Source organism: Plecotus auritus (genome assembly GCF_963455305.1).
Source record: "Plecotus auritus genome assembly, chromosome: 1".
In the NCBI taxonomy this organism is placed as follows: Eukaryota; Metazoa; Chordata; class Mammalia; order Chiroptera; family Vespertilionidae; genus Plecotus; species Plecotus auritus.
Genome location: NC_137770.1, coordinates 139,241,215 through 139,258,712, shown reverse-complemented (window position 1 = coordinate 139,258,712; position 17,498 = coordinate 139,241,215). Strand labels below are relative to the sequence as shown.

At 43.9% G+C, this 17,498-nt stretch overlaps 1 protein-coding gene across 2 annotated transcripts in view; it reads right to left on the bottom strand.

Annotated features, from left to right (window-relative positions):
- Positions 1–5,318: 5,318 nt before the first annotated feature.
- The window catches only part of APBB1IP (amyloid beta precursor protein binding family B member 1 interacting protein), a 135,120-nt gene continuing 122,940 nt past the window's right edge, over positions 5,319–17,498 (bottom strand). For both annotated transcript variants that reach the window (XM_080641491.1, XM_080641492.1), the window contains 2 exons: positions 9,688–9,791; positions 5,319–6,817 (listed from right to left, as the gene is read on the bottom strand). In XM_080641491.1, coding sequence (XP_080497617.1) covers positions 6,311–6,817; positions 9,688–9,791 — 611 coding nt within the window. In that variant the 3' untranslated portion in view covers positions 5,319–6,310. The remainder of the gene's footprint in view (positions 6,818–9,687; positions 9,792–17,498) is intronic.

Sequence of the window (17,498 nt, the reverse complement as noted above, 5' to 3'; positions counted from 1 at the left end):
GAGCGGGGGTGCCAGACCAAGGTGGGGCATTGGTCGCTGTCATTGGAGTGAGCCTCTTGTGGTTACTGAAAATTCTTTGCTCCTGCACGCCATGGTTCCTGCTGCTGGCGTCAGCCCTGCTTGCACCCACTGCCAGTGCCAGAGCTGCTGCTCACACCCACTGCTGGTACCCGGCACCAGCCCTGATTGCTTGGCACCGTCAGTGAGTGTGAGTGGCGGCTGCTGGCCCCAATCGCCCCTCAGGGCTTTTCCACCTCCCCCTGCTCCTGAGGGGTGATCGAGGCAGCAGCCGCTGTTCACACCCGCTGACAGCACTGGCTCCGCTCGCACCAGCTGCTGGTGCTGGCCCCAATCACTCCATGCCGTCAGTGAGTGCAAGCAGGGCCTGTGCCGTCAGCGTGTGGGAGCAGCGGCAGCGGTGGGAGCATGGCTGCTGGCAGAGAGGGGACCAGGGGTCACGGCAGGAGGGGCCAGGTGGAGGCACGGAGGATGCGCTGAGATTTATCCCTGTGCCCACTGCAGCCTAGTGGCCCACAATTCCTTTCAAAGTGCACAGATTTGTGCACTGGGCCCCTAGTATTTCTATAAATCTAGGGCTTGATTCAGATTCATATTTATTTGATAGAAATACTTGCTATCAGGAGGCAAATGTTATGTACTTCCACCAGGTCTCTTTTTGTAATATCAGTACCATTGACAATTAATCACCTTGACCCACTGATTCAATAAGGTTGTTGATGATGACAATCTAATCCTATAATTTATTAGGAATCCTTCTAAAAAGGGAAACTTCCTATCATTAATTATTTGGTTATCCTGAGATACAGAAAGGCAAACTAATGTGTGCATACCCAGGCATGTTAGTGTCAGTATGAACTCTTGAATTTAAGCATATTTTATGTTTTATACAATTGCATTTGTTATCTTTACTGATGTACAAAGTGTCCCATGTTTGGCCAGTGAGATTTTATTTATACTGGCTCCTTTGGACATAATCCTAGAAGTTTTTTTTTTTTTTTTTTTTTAAATACATTTTATTGATTTTCCACAGAGAGGAAGACAGAGGGATAGAAAGTTAGAAACATCGATGAGAGAGAGACATCGATCAGCTGCCTCCTGCACGCCCCCTACTGGGGATGTGCCCGCAACCCAGGTACATGCCCTTGACCGGAATCGAACCTGGGACCCTTAAGTCCGCAGGCCGACGCTCTATCCACTGAGCCAAACCGGTTAGGGCCCTAGAAGTTTTTGATAACTGCTTTGTTTTCTGGTGTGTAAGATGTTTCAGGTTCATCCTGTATATTTCTTACCTTAACCCTGAAATCAATTACTAGCAATGTAAAGAAAGAAGTATAATTGATGTGCTAAAAAAGGAAAGAAAATGGAATCATATAAAATGCTTAGTTCTTTGGCAGGTGATGTCAGGAATGGCAGTATGAAATCCTCTTGGCCTCTCACCTTGAAGTTTTCACAATTTGAACAGTTATAACTCAACCAAGGATTACCCTGCTCAGTGCAAAAATACACTGGAGAGAGCCATGCATCGAAACATCTAAAGGTGAGTAAATGGAGCAAAAAGGGAAGGCCAAAAGGGAGACTTGCTGATAGAGCCAAGGATGCAGCGTGGCAGCTGGGAGCTCATAGCAGGTGCCGCAACCTTTTGCAGCAAGGACTCAGGATCTGGAGAATGGGCTGTGCATAAATGGATACACTAGACAAGAAATATAAATTTAGAAGGCATGGGGGCGGGGAGCCAGGTGGAGACCTTACTCTCTAGCGGAGAGGTTCCTCGAATCTCCAGACCCATAGCTTTTTATTTACTAGAATACACATTTGCCCTTTAGCAAAGCAAACACACATATCAAAGGTAAGGTTTGGTAAACAGTAAAAGATTATCAGGTTAGGGGATTGCCTGGAGCCACCATTGTCTTGACAGAACAATCAGTGCATAGCTTTTAGCCCTTGCTAAAGCCCAAGGTCCATCAGCCTTCTGTGTTTCCTGCTGCACTTTCATGATAGTGTAGACAATGGGTAGCTTCCAGCAAGCAGGACTTTGCCGGAGAGGGGAGGAATCTGGTTGTGGCTGACACTCTCTCAGCTAGGAATAGCAAAGGGACTAGGTGGGCACTCCAGCAGGAGTGAGGAGTATGAGCTGTGGTTGAACCAAGAGACCTGAGCAAGGACACACAGCACGTGAGTGTGCTGTAGTTGTCAGGCAGTGGGCATTTCAGACAGAAAAACAACTATGGAGCCTGATTGCCTCCCCTTAGCCTCCCAGAATGCACCTCTCTTTGCCCTTGGTGTCAGGTTGTGGAGCACATTGTCTGTGAGCCCAAGAACTGGCCCTACAGAATTGCATTTCTCCCTGAGTGAAGGGTGCACTCTGTGACCAGTTCCAGGATCAGGGTATAAGGGGGACCCCTATAAATAAAATAATAAAATAAAATAAAATAAAATAAAATAAAATAAAATAAAATAAAATAAAATAAAATAAATAATAAAATAAAATAAAATATAATAAAATAAAATAAAATAAAATAATAAAATAAAATAAAAAATACTCACTTAAAACACAAAAGGCATAAAAAGAGTGGAAGACAAATATAGGAACAAAGAACAAAGACAACTAGTAGAAAATAGTACCAAATATGGTAGATGTTAATCCAATGATGTCAATAATCAATTTAAACAGCAATGGTGTAAACATACCAATTAAAAGACAGAAATTATCAGAATGGATAAAAACCCAATATTTTTTATTGCTTTTCCCCTGTGAAGAAAGGATATGTTGTGGAGAGACTTTAGGAGACAAGGCTATCATCCAGCTCTGGGGGATCTAGGTTAAGCACATCTGCAGGCCCGACGTCTTCCTAGGTTTATTTTTGTAATAAACCTTGTAATGACTAAATCAAGCATTATACTTTTTTTTTGCTGTTTCTAATAAATCTTTATTGTCCAGATTATTATAATTGTTCCTCTTTTTTCCCCCCACAGCTCCCCTCCACCCGGTTCCCACCCCACCCCATGCCCTTACCTCCCCCCCCCCCGCCACTGTCCTCACCCATAGGTGTATGATTTTTGTTCAGTCTCTTCCCGCACCCCCCACACCCCTTTCCCCCCCAGAATTGTCAGTCCACTCCCTTTCTATGCCCCTGATTCTATTATAGTCACCAGTATATTCGGTTCATCAGATTTTTTATTCACTTGATTTTTAGATTCACTTGTTGATAGATATGTATTTGTTGTTCATAATTTTTATCTTTACCTTTTTCTTCTTCTTCCTCTTCTTAAAGAGTACCTTTCAGCATTTCATATAATACTGGTTTGGTGTTGATGAACTCCTTTAGCTTTTTCTTATCTGTGAAGCTCTTTATCTGACCTTCAATTCTGAATGATAGCTTTGCTGGGTAGAGTAATCTTGGTTGTAGGTTCTTGCTATTCATCACTTTGAATATTTCTTGCCACTCCTGTCTGGCATGCATAGTTTCTGTTGAAAAATCAGCTGACAATCGTATGGGTGCTCCCTTGTAGGTAATTAACTGTTTTTCTCTTGCTGCTTTTAATATTCTCTCTTTGTCTTTTGCTCTTGGCATTTTAATTATGATGTGTCTTGGTCCTCTCTGGATTCCTCTTGTTTGGGGTTCTGTGCACTTCCTGGACTTGTAAGTCTATTTCTTTCACCAGGTGGGGTAAGTTTTCAGTCATTATTTCTTCAAATGGGTTTTCAGTATCTTGCCCTCTCTCTTCTTCTGGCACCTCCATAATTCAGATGTTGGAATGCTTGAAGTTGTCCCTAATGCTCCTTACACTATCTTCATATTTTTGGATTCTTTTTGCTTTTCAGGTTGGGTGTTTTTTGCTTCTTCATATTTCAAATCTTTGACTTGATTCTTGGAATTCTCTAGTCTGCTGTTAGATCTCTGTATATTATTTTTTATTTCAGTCAGTGTATGTTTAATTTCTAGTTGGTTCTTTTCCATATCTTTGAGGGTCTCGCTAAATTTATTGGCCTTTCTAGAAGATTCTCGAGTAACCTTATAACCATGATTTTGAACTCTATATTCAGTCATTTGCTTTCCTCCATTTCTTTCATTTGTGACCTATTTCTTTTTCTTCACATTTTGGCTGCTTCCCTGAGTTGATAGAGTGGCTTTGTGTGCTAGGTGTCCTGTAGGGCCCAGTGGCTCAGCCTCCCCAGTTACCTGAGGTGGACACTCTTGGTGCATCCCCTTGTGGGCTGTGTGCACAGTCTTGTTGTAGTTAAGCCTTGATTGTTGTTGGTATCACTGGGAGGAATTGACCTCCAGGCCAATTGGCTGTGAGGATCAGCTGTGTCTACGCTGGGAGAACTTCTGTGCTGGAGACACCCTTATGAGACAAGACTTGCAAAAGCCTCTGTGCTCAGCTTGGATGGGGCGGAGTCTCAGGGGGGAGCAAACAGCCTTGGTTTCCCATCAGCCCTGCTCTAAGAGGCCCGTGGGTCTGTGTCCTGCAGTAATCGTTGTAAGCACCTCTGAGAGAAAGCCGCCCTCGAGTTTCGCCCACTGCCAGACAGTCCAGTTTCTCTCCGAATGAGTCTGGGTCCCCAGAGTCTCACCCAGAACTGGAGTTCAGAGCAGTCAGGAGCTTTTGTCTCCCTCCTGCTTGAGAAAGCCAGCTGCGTACTCAGTTGCTAGTCCTATCCACGTGCGTCTCCGTACCTCTGCCTTCTGCAGCTTCTCTGAGTCTCAGTGTGCTTTTCTCTTTCCTTCTAGTTGTAGAATTTCCACTCAGCCAGCCTTCCTGTGGTTCTGGATGATGTCCGTTTTGTCTTTTAGTTGTAGTTTTGAAATTGTTGTGCAAGGCAGCAGTTTAGGTGTTTACCTATGCCGCCATCTTGGTTTCCCCAAGAATTATACTTTCAAAATGACAACAGAACCTTCACAATATTAAAATCATGTCAGTTTTATATGCTCCTAGAGGAAGAAGCAGGGGAGGGAAACTTGCTTGGGTTTTTTGGGGGTCTTCCTTGGAGCCCATGACAACCGTCTCTTCCTTTTCCCTTCCCAGCACCCAGGTGCATTCTCTGAGTCCTCTTGATCCACAGTGATGGGTCCCAGTACCTCTTTTGTCAAGTTTCAGCTGCAAATGATTTGACAAGGAATGACCCTTAACTCACCCCAGACCAGTGAGGTTCTGTTTTAGAAGATTTTCCCCTTTCATTTTCCTGAAAATTCTGAAAGTCATGGAGGTGAAGGTGGAAAGTATGCATCAAGACTTTAGACCAAGCATGTCAAACTTGCGGCCCACAACAAATATTTTTGTGGCCCAGCCAATATAATGGTATGTAAGAAACGTTTTAATAAAAATTTCACAACCTAATTTTTACAATATCCTGTTATACATAATTCTTAACGAACTACAACGTTCGCTGATGACTGATTACTATAATTGTGTTGCATTCATTTCCCTTACATGCCTTGTGCTCAGGTGCACCATTTCTCTTCACTAATATTAGCAGCGAATATTTTAGCAGCCGATAGCCACGTCATTAGTCTTGGACTGACTTGTTTGGTGTGCACAAGAAGAATATTTGCTTTCAGAGAACAAGAAAAATAGGTTTATTTGCATTACGCTTATTAATTTGCAGTTATTCAGTGTCTGGTAAGTTAATGTTCAAGAAAAAAATATTAATTTTTATTAAATGTCTATTACTTTATGTTAACGATTACTCATTTATTTCAGCCCTTTGTATTCAGCATGTCTCTATAGAAATAAACCTATGTTTCTATGAAAATTGAAGCTTTTGTTTATTTGCAGCCCACATAAACTTAAACCTTGTTTATTTGGCCCATGTTAGCCTTTGAGTTTGACATGCTTTCTTTAGAAGGTGTGGGATTTTTAAAGCTCTTTTTAAAATATCAAGTATATTATTAAAAGTGTGGATATTGCATTAGATTTATACATTGATATTTCTAGAAATACCATCTTCTGGGAGGAAAATTTAAACTTTTATTAATTTGATGCTCTGAACATCATAAAATAAATGAACATAAAACATCATTTTGGTTAACTTGGATAGCGAGATACATTCCACTGACTTGGAAGTCACAGGGAAGATATGTACATGTAGACAGGTATTCTAAATTCTGTGTTAGGTTAATGGTTATGAATGTACTTGAGAACAGTGAAACGTTTTACATCATTTCTAGTCAGAATACTTCAATATTTTATCTAAAATGATCAAGATGTCATGACAATAAAGTAAGAAAACTACATCTGTGGTTAGAAGTGATTATTCCGATCACACAAAGATATCTGTATGTTTCCTTTAGGGCAAGTTGCCTCTTTTCTTCTGCAAAGCTTTCATGAGATCTGACATGAAATCCTGCTCCCCGCCCTCTCCCGGCCCCCCGCTGGGTGGTCCTGGGTTCTCTTGCCTCTTTGGGGGAATAGGAGGCCTTTTGGTGGCAATGGGGGGCGGCCTCTGGGATTCAGGTGCCAGGGCGGGTGGTGGCGGAGGAGGGGGTGGTAATGACCCCGCATCCCCTACAAATGACGGCGGAGGGGGAGGCACAAAGTCCGGGGGTGCATCGTTAAAATCAGGGGGTGGTGGCGGGAGCTCTTGGTCCTCCAGAGGCGGGGGCGGCGGCGGTGGTGGCAGAAAATCATCGGGTGGGGCTGGGAAGCCGGTGCCCTTGGCCTTGGCGGGTATCACGGGGCTGCCACTGGTATCTGAGGACCGCCGTATGGGAGGCGGCGGTGGCAGGCTGGACTTTGGACGGTGATGGGCCCTGGGGGTTCCTGGGTCCTGTTGACCAAGAGCTGGCTTCTTGTCCTTCAACAAAGCAACAACAGCGTTATTCTGGACATGCAGCCACAGCAGAGATGACATTTCCATTGACGTGAGAGGTCTGGCTAACGTCAGTCCTGTGAGGCAGTGTCTGCTCCTGGGAGCCCCAGTCCCCCAGTCCCTGAGACTACAGGTTGTTTCAGGAGTTCATCTTTACTCTGGGACAGGAGAAAGACTCCAAAAGGTCTTTAACATTATCACCTGGGGCACTAACCTACCCTGTCTCCTGTAAATGCAAGACTGCAAGACAGCACTATGGGAGGAGTTGTCTATTGTATTTAGACTATGTATCTCCTCAGAACCGCTGTTATCTTTAAAAGAGCTTAAGTAGGATAGAGCTTAGCTACCTGGGAGGTAGCCTCAGGAATTAAAAAGGAAGTAAACGGGCTCTCCTGGAATTCCCACTTACGCCCTGGTGTGCAGGCATATGCATCCATAACATTTTTCTTGGACTGGATTGGGCTGGTTGTGAAGCTCAGAGGTCAGGAGCAGGTGTCTCTACAATTATTTTGCCCTTGTACTGTATACCCTCAGTGGCAGAGAGGTGGTTAAGGAGAGTCCCAAAACCTTCCCCAAATCTCAAACGTTCTATTTTGGAAGGGAAAAAGAAAGCCAGGACAGTTCTCTGTGGACTACAGGTAACCCTTGTGTAAACCCACCATAAAGGCTGTCCATCCCAGCAAGAACTGTTTCCCTGCTGGCATGCTGAGAACAAAGGTGCCTTTTCCCAGGACTGTGGGCTTCTAGGGAGGAGCTAATTATAGGCTTAACAGTTTCAGGGGACCTGGTAGGTGGTGGAGCAGGAGTGTGCACACCTGGTCTAGAGTCTTAATGATTTACCTTTTCTTAACTGTGTGAAAACCAGCTGGCTAATTATAATCCTATTATTATCTAGGGTTGTCTCAGGGTTATGATGCAATCAAATGAGATAAATGTGAGTGGTTCCAAAGAGGAAGATCATGAAGCATGTGCTATTGGTAGAAACCAGAACACCAAACTTGGCCAAAGACTAACAAAAGCAGGCCAATGGTAGAAGAGATCACAGTAAATTATTTTGTAAAATGTAACTTCCCCAGAAATTTCAGGCAGCTGAATCGAATCCTGTTTTAGTGATAATTATCATTGCAATTTACATTTTATCAGGCTTTCATTTCTTTCTTTCTTTGCCTGATAACCTCTTCCCAGTAAAGATTCCATTTAGTTTTCTTCCCCTCAGAAAGTGCCTTACAATAGAGTTTCTATTTTGGTTTATTTACTTAACACGATAAGCTAATTAACTGGTGATGTATTTTTAAAATTTCTGAATAGGCAGTTGGGGAATTGACGTTGACACTTAATTAAGTGATTTCTATTCTGGGATCCTTTAATTGCTTTCAGTTTTTAAAAGTGTTTGTCTTCAACTGGCACGACAGAAAAGGTGAACATCACACAACAGAAAGCACAGTGCAAGCTGAGATGGCAGAAACAAAGCTTGCAACCGTCTACAGTGGTTTTCACACTCTAAGAAGTTCAATAAGTATAAGATTTACTTGTTTCCACCACTGGCTGATGGACAAAATGAGAGGTGGAAATGAAGTGAAACTTTTCTAAAGGTGCAATTATTTAAGGTTGTTTTGAATCACACATGGGGAATATTCAAGGAAACTTGTATAGTGAATGGAGATGTTATCAACTGGGCTAGTAACTAAATTATAGCTTCTAGCTACAGTTTTTTAAAAAACATTTAAAAAATATATTTTACTGATTTTTTACAGAGAGGAAGGGAGAGGGATAGAGAGTTAGAAACATCAATGATGAGAGAGAATCATCGATCAGCTGCCTACTGGGGATGTGCCCGCAACCAAGGTACATGCCCTTGACCAGAATCGAACCTAGGACCCTTTAGTCCATAGGCCAACGCTCTATCCACTGAGCCAAACTGGTTAGGGCTCTAGCTACAGTTTTTAGAAGGATTTAATGAATCTTTATTAACCCCCTCTACAAAAAAAAAAAAAAAAAAAAATAGAGTTATGGAGAATATTATACCAATTTCGCTATTGTTTTAAAATGTGTTTTCTTCTTCATATCCTGAGGATGTATGTAGAACATTAACAGAAAAATTTAAATGCACATTTTATAGTGAAATTAGTGAAATCCTTTTAGTAGTAGTCTTCTAATCTAGTTTTGGGGCTCAGTATGCATTTAATGTAGGGCTTCTGACTAACTCGTTGCTCTAATTTATTCAGAAAAAGTAAGTAGAAATCCCAAGGGCTTAAAACCCAGGAGACACTTTCAGAGAGTCTAAAACTATTGACTACACTAAACCAAGATAATTGCGTCAGCCAGATACATGTAGCTAAATTAAAGAATTGTCAATCCTCAGTATTAATATAAAAATCGTACATTTCCCCAAAGCAGTGTGATGACAGTTGGTTTTAACTTTCCATTCTAGCCTATGTAATTTTAAGATAAAAAATACATAAAGCAATTATCTAAATGAAGTTATAGGGCCTTAGTTGTTGGAACTAACTACTGTATTCTCTTTTTAAAAGACCAGTTATTAGAATACCACTGATGGTTTAGATTTACAGCTGTGGGCAAACTACGGCCCGCGGGCCGGATCCGGCCCGTTTGGCTGTTCTATCCGGCCTGCGGAGCCAAAAGAGCGGAGGGTTCTCTTGCTCTCCCCTCCGCTCCTTTACTTTGAATTTATATTAGTTCACACAAACACTCCATCCATGCTTTTGTTCCGGCCCTCCAGTCCAGTTTAAGAACCCATTGTGGCCCTCGAGTCAAAAAGTTTGCCCACCCCTGGTTTAGAATATGGGTTTACAGGGGACAGTTGGATAGAGTGTGTCAGTTACTCTCGGGCCTACCTTAGTTGTGTCAACGTGTCTCTGGGCTTCCTCGAGAAGAGCACTCGCTGAGTGTGCAGCCTGGGGAATCTGACCATTGGCCTGGGCGGTGCCTGCTGTAAGTCCTGAGAGGGAGGAAGAGACAAGATAAGTGGGGAAGACGTTTCAATATTCTTGAAAGTTCATCTGAAAATAGAAAGCAGTTTATATCTCTAATGCAAAAGAAAGGGATTCATGGGCCCAGGACAGTGTTCGGCAAACTCATTAGTCAACAGAGCCAAATATCAATAGTACAACGATTGAAATTTCTTTTGAGAGCCAAATTTTTTAAACTTAAACTTCTTCTAACGCCACTTCTTCAAAATAGACTCGCCCAGGCCGTGGTATTTTGTGGAAGAGACACACTCAAGGGGCCAAAGAGTCATATGTGGCTCGCGAGCCGCAGTTTGCCGACCACTGGCATAGTATGGTTAACTGGGAACCTTAGGAAAAATCTGAGGTTTTATGTCAAGACTTCGTTAGGTTCAGCAGATGGTTCAGGAAAGTGAATGCTTTATACAGGCTACAAAGTCTGGATTAACTGGAAGATAGTATGTTCCACTTTTAACGCTTTTTGGTCATCCTATATAATAAATAGGTGATATGCAAATTGACCATCACTCCAACACACAAGATGGCCGCCCCTATGTGGTCAAAGATTGCCACCCCCATGTGGACACAAGATGGCTGCCCCAAGATGGCTGGCAGGGGAGGGCAGTTGTGGGCAATCAGGCCTGCAGGGGAGGGCAGTTGGGAGGGACAAGGCCTGCAGGGGAGGGCAGTTGGGGGGGACCAGGCCTGCAGGGGAGGGCAGTTGGGAGCGACCAGGTCTGTAGTGGAGGGCAGTTGGGGGTGACCAGGCCGGCAGGGCAGGGCAGTTAGGGGCAATCGGGCCAGCAGGGGAGCAGTTAGGTGTCGATCAGGCTGGCAGGGGAGTGGTTAGGGGGTGATCAGGCTGGCAGGCAGAAGCAGTTAGGGGCAATCAGGCAGGCAGGCAGGCAGGCAGGAGATTGGTTGGGAGCCAGGAGTCCTGGATTGTGAGAGGGATGTCTGACTGCCCGTGGGATCAGGTCTAAATGGGTAGTCGGACATCCCTTGAGGGTTCCCAGATTGGAGAGGGTGCAGACACCTCTCCCCTCCCCCCATGCACGAGTTTCGTGCACCGGGCCTCTAGTTGGAGAATAAACCTTGAAAACCTCTTTCAAAATATTCCTGTTGTTGAAATGTATCTGGTTTCATACTCTGCTGTGTACAGGAACAACTTTTGAACATTATCCTCAACAAAAAGTACTTTGGGCACAAAAATAGAGGGAATTGAGCAAAATGTGCAGCCTCCCCAAAATACTCCCTTGCTTAATTCACAAGGTTTGCAAAGGGCTGGTCCCACCACCCCACCTGGCAAAGCAGAAGATGGCATCCTCTTGGGCAGAGTGAGATGGCTTAGGAATGGGCATGAAAGAGCCCTTCCCGGGACTTTTTCAGAGATGAGAATCTTTGAATTAAGATTTTTGCTGTGTGAAAAAATAAGCCCAGAGACTCAGTGGTAATCCTTGCCACCTCACGGGGACAGTGCCTAAGAAAGAAACAGTATCTTGATGATACCACGTCAACCTGGATCCTGCTGTGCCTGAAAGCAGCCTAATCCTGCACTTCCTAGTTTTGTGCGTTAATAAACCTCTCCCCCTCACTTTTGTTGCTTAAACTATACTGAGTGGCCAGATTATTATATATATTATAGGCCTGGTGCATGAATTCGTGCATGAGTGGGGTCTGGCCAGCCTGGCCAGGAGGAGGGGACATGGGGACATGGGCGGTTGGCCAGCCTGCCTGCTAGTCAAACTCCTGGTCGAGGGGACAACTTGCATATTAGCCTTTTATTATATAGGATATATACACTGAGTAGCCAATTATGTGTTCAGAGGTCATAATAATCTGGCCACTCAGTGTACATTGGGTTGGATTTCTCTCAGTTGCCATGTTAAGAAAGTAGTTGAACCCTAACTGGTTTGGCTCAGTGGATAGAGCATCGGCCTGCAGACTCAAGGGTCCCAGGTTCGATTCTGATCAAGGGCATGTACCTTGGTTGCACATACCCAGTGGGGAGTGTACAGGAGGCAGCTGATTGATGTTTCTCTCTCTCGATGTTTCTAACTCTATCCCTCTCCCTTCCTCTCTGTAAAAAATCAATAATATATATATATATTACTTTAAGAAAAAAAGAAAAGAAAGTAGTTGACTGACTGGAAGTAGTTCTAAAGTCATGAAATCATTTAATAAGTACCAAAAAAGTCTTCATGACTGTTGCCCAATATGAAAGAAAAACTGCCATTTATCAAGAATCAATGGCCCTAGCCAGTGTTTCTCAGTGGTTAGAGCATTGCCCTGTACACCAAAGGGTCTTGGGTTTGATTCCCAGTCAAGGCACGTACCTGGGCTGCAGATTCGATCCCCTGCCCTGGTAGGGGCATGTGTAAGAGGCAACCAATTGATGTTTCTCTCTATATAAATAAAAGGCTAAGCAGCCGGTAGGTATGACGCGCACTGACCACCAAGGGGCAGACACTCAATGCAGGAGCTGCCGAGTGACAGCAACTTTGCAGAGTGCCCTCTCGCACTCCAGGACCCCTCAGGGGATGTTGGACTGCCAGTTTCGGCCCAATCCCTGCAGACCAGGCTGAGAGACCCCACCTGCTGGAGGGACCCTGCTCACTCTGCAGATGCCCTTCGAGCCCCGGTGCCACCCCAGGTACGGCTGGCCAGGGAGGGATCACGGGAGATTGGTTTCAGGGCGTGTCCAGCCCATCTTGCCCAGTCCTGCCCTGCCGGCCACCTTCTAATTAATTTCCTTTCAATGTGCACGAATTCGTGCACTGGGCCACTAGTACATGCGTATTTAAAGAAATATGTTTTTTATTGACTTTTAGAGGGAGAGGGATAGAGATGTAGAAACATCAATGAGAAACTGCTTCCTGCACATCCCCTACTGGAGATCGAACCCACAACCCGGACATGTGACCTGATGGAAATCTAAACTGGAGACCTCTTGGTTCCTGGGTCAACACTCAACCATTGAGCCACACTGGCCAGGCTCTTTCTCTTTCCGTCTCCATTCCTTCCACTCTAAAAATCAATGGAAAAAATATCCTCAGGTGAGGATTAACAACAACAAAAAAGAATCAATGACTTATTGTTAAGCACTTTGGATGTAGAACAGTGCCTCCATGTTTTCTCAGTAGGATGACCATAGCAGAAACACACGGATCCCATGTGGTTTATGCCACCCAGCCAGCGACCTTGCACCACTTGGGCATGTTTCTCTAGGACTCTGGTTCAACAATGTAAAAAAGAGAGGGCAGGAAAAGAGAAAGGGTAGTGTTAGGGTCTGGGGCAAAACTAAAGAAGAGATATACAGAGGAAGTTTAGGAAGAGGGCCAGTGTATTGCTAATCAACAGCAAAGAACAAAAAAATCAACTTCTCCCTGCCTCCCCCCCCCCCCCCCCCCCCCTCTTTAAAGCCTTGGACAAGGGAGGCAGTGGGGTTTGTTGGGCTGAAATTGAGCAGACATCAAGGGGTTTGTATTTGAAAATTTGTTTTTTAGTCTGGGCAGATGTGCTAGGGAGGTGTCTTTTTATCAGCCTGTAAAACATGCTTAGAGCAAAAGTTATGAAGAGTTCAAAAGACGCTGGTTTGAAGGAAACTTTCTACTAATTATCCCTGAGTTTCAGTATAAAACAACAAGGAGAAGGGGTTTGTATGCAAGAATGTAGGCTTGAGAGCAGCTTATCTTGTCTTGCAGTTTGAATCAGAGGAGTTAACAATCTTTGGTTTTAAGTAATTACCAGGTGTTTCTCATAAATTGTGGAAGGCCACAGAAAAGTAAAGAAAGGCCCCTTTTCTGTGCTTTCAGGGAGGAGGTGGGCAGAAAGGGATTCTAGGTCCCCAGAGAAAAGTTGCCAGCTAAAGCTAAGGAGGCATCAGGCAGAATGGGACCCGGGCTTACTGCCGCCAGCCCTACCCAGTGAAGTCACAGCATGTTCTCCCAAGGTACAGCTCTTGCCAGCTCCACACTCACCTCAGCCCCCGTTCTTGTTCTGACCTATGGTGTGTAATTTTAAGGTCGGGGGGTCACTCCTCTTTGAGGGAACTCCACTCTTTGGCCAATGACTCAGGCAGGCAGCTGTGGGTGAAGGGGGCTCCCTGATTAGTGCCCCAAACAGCCTGAGGTTCGAGTTAAGAGCAATCAGCCAGTAACTCCTGACCCCAAAGAACATTTTTTAAAAAAAAATATATTTTATTGGTATTTTACAGAGTGGAAGGGAGAGGGATAGAGTGTTAGAAACATCGATGAGAGAGAAACATCGATCAGCTGCCTCCTGCACACCTCCCACTGGGGATGTGCCCGAAACCAAGGTACATGCCCTTGACCGGAATCGAACCCCGGACGCTCTATCCACTGAGCCAAACCGGTTTTGGCAAGAACATTTTTTAATGAAACACTATTTTAGAGGTTCACCTTAAGTTTTTTAGTGGGGGAGGGGGTGTTGGAAGGATCATAGAGTTTGATTTGTACCAGGCCCTTTGGATGGACACAGGTCCCTGAAACATTTTTTGGAGAGCCCTACTTATTTTGTGCTGTGAGTTCAGATGAAGAGAGAGGCTTTGATAATAATACTTGGCAAGAACTGAACTCAAGCAGGTCTCTGTTGTAAGATGTGATCATGGTCATTGTGTATGTATATGTTGGTTCACACTGAGAAGAATGAACTTCACCTTCTATTTGAAAGTGCTTCACTTCCTTCTAAACTCATCTTCAGTTCCTTCCACACTTGTCTCTACTATAGAACTTAAAATCCTACACAGCCAGTGCTCATGGCAATAAATTCTAAAATATAAACTGAAAGAAAGTTTACATTGAGGATTTTTTCTCTTTAGATGCTCACTGAAGCATTTTATTATAAACAGGGGTGGCTCCCAGTATGGTTTATTTAAAAAAAATCTCAGCATGTTTGTTCTCTGTAGGGCTGGTGTCAATGACAGAACCTAAGGATTTTTTTATAAATAAGACTACAGCAGCACCAGCATGGGTTAATTCCGTATCTACTAAGGGATATTCCATCATGTACAAGATCCACCTTTTCAATCAATGGAAATCTCATCTGACTGCTGCAATGGTGTTCTTCAAAAACTGGTTTTAAGCAATCATTTAGAAGGAATGGAACTAACATTTGTTGTGCATTTAACATTAAGGACATTAACATACATTATTCTACTTCATCTTCAGAGAAACTATGTTAGGACTGTAGGGCAATACAATCCTTAACAGCCATTTATAAGCTTCCTGCCACAGGAGAACATAAGACCAAGAAAAACTCAATGGACTCCAGGAGTCAGACCATACAAGGAATTGAAACTGTCCTGAAGACACCTGATCGCACACCTGCATTCCATCCACATTTCACGCCCACCAGCTCAGCCCCTCAAACGCACTGATGACAAGTTTCCCACCAGTGACTACATATAAGGATGAAACTCCATCCTAGGTACTGCCATCATCAACCCAATGTTCCCTTGGCTCAGTACTATGTAGCCAGCCCTTCCCTTTGGATACCCCATCCCCTTTCCCCTTTCCTTAAATAAATTCCATTTTCTTTAATCACCATATGAGATGGCTATTAAATAATTGTTTCATTTGTTGTCCCAACCATCTTCTAATTCCAGCTAAGCATCTATTATCTGCCAGGCATTGCACTTGGTTCTGGGGAAACCACAATACACAAGACAGAAATGGCCCCTGTCCTCATGCTTTCCATCAGAGTCTAGAGCAGCCTTGGGCAAACTACGGCCCGGATCCGGCTGTTCTATCCGGTTCTCTTGCTCTCCCCTCCGCTCCTTTACTTTGAATTTATATTAGTTCACACAAACACTCCATTCATGCTTTTGTTCCGGCCCTCCGGTCCAGTTTAAGAACCCATTGTGGCCCTCAAGTCAAAAAGTTTGCCCACCCCTGGTCTAGAGGAAGGAACTCACGAATTATTAATTATGCAGGGCTTATTAATTATGCCTGGCTTACAAAGGACAGTTCATTTGAGACCTGAAATAGGTAGGGATACAGCATCTTTAAAGTCTCTGAGAAAGGATGGTGCTGGGGGATTTACAAAACTGGGAAAAAGCAAATGGTATATGTGGAAGAAACAGGAAGATAGGGAGGGAGAAGAGTCAGGAGAGATGGATAAACACATTTATACAGCTTTGTTTGTCTTGCTAAGGACTTGGGACTTTATCTGAGAGCAGTGGCAAGTTTCCAAAGTGCTTTAGGTAGGGGACAGTCTCATGGAGGGGGAGAAGCCTGCAAATGCAGGCTTAGCTGGAGGCAAACTCAACTCAACCAGTGCATGAGGCCAAGTGAAAGATGATGGTGGCTTGGGTTTGATGACATGAAAAGACAGGACAGATCTGACCAATAGTTAGAAGGAAGAATCAACAGGATTTAGGAGTGACTGGATTTGAGGGTGTGTCCTGCATGAGAAATCAGGTAGATGATGATCTTATTTATGGAAACAGAGAACAGCAACGGAGGAGCAAGTTTGGAGGGTAAGATGATGAGATCCGTTTTACAGATGTTGGGTTTGAGCTGTCTGTGATGTATCCAGGAAAGCCATTGAGCAGACTGTTGAATACATCGGTTTGGAGGTCAACAGAGAAGGCTGAACAATTTGTATGTTTATAGGTAATCAGCACACAGATGGTGCTGAGAGTGGATTAAGTCTAGTTGATCTCACTGCAACTTCCACACATTCAGGCTGGTTTTATCCTTTGAAGCAGCAAAGAACATAAATGCTGGCCTTTGCTATGACCACCCTTTAACACTGGAAAACTGACAAGACTGTTCCGCCATTAATAGTTGGCTCCAGTTCTTTCACCATTATTTATCTTAAAGATAAATGTGTTTGAATTTTAGTTCAGCCACTGAGAAGACACTAGATACTAGTTTCTTCCAGCTTCAGTTTTCTCACCTGTGGCATGGGGATAATAATTTATACTTTGCAGGGCTGTTGTAAGAACCACAGCTATATGCCACTGCATGCAGTCCCTACTTCATCCCTCATTGCTCTGCCCTCAGAGACACAACAAGAAGCTGTAATGCTACCCTTAAATGTGGTGTCCAGGATTGGGTACAAAGTTCTAGCCATGATGTCACTGAGGCAAAACATCAGGGAACGATCTTGTCCTTGGTGTGAGTAGTGTGGAGACTAATGACGCCTTGGACAAATAGAGCACTTGTACTCCGATGAGACAGCTTCCTACCAGCTCACCCTAAGCTGGTGATCACCATCCTATCCACAAGCATATCATGAAAAAAAGGTCAAAGCTCTGCTAAAAGTCAGTTATAAAGAAACAGATACAGGCGTGTATATGTGTAGATATGTGTTTGTTTTTTATTGATTTTTAGAGTGAGAAGGGGGGAGAGAGAGAGAGAACCATCGGTTGCCTCCTGTACCTGCCATGGCAGGGGATGAAACCCACAACCTAGTTATGTGCCCTGACCGGGAATCAAACCCGCAGCCTTTTTGGTGTGGGAGAATGCTCCAGCCAATTGAGCCACTCGACCAGGGCAATATGTATAGATCTTGAGCCTGACCATCAGAAGAGAAATATATTCTGTACTGTCTACAAAGTTCTGTTTTTATAAAATGTGTTGGATAAGTTTGAACATGAGCTCTGTGTAAGGACAAAAAAAAGGCCTTTCTTTTTCTTTGCTGTAGCCTTCCACAATTTATGAGGAGCACCTGGT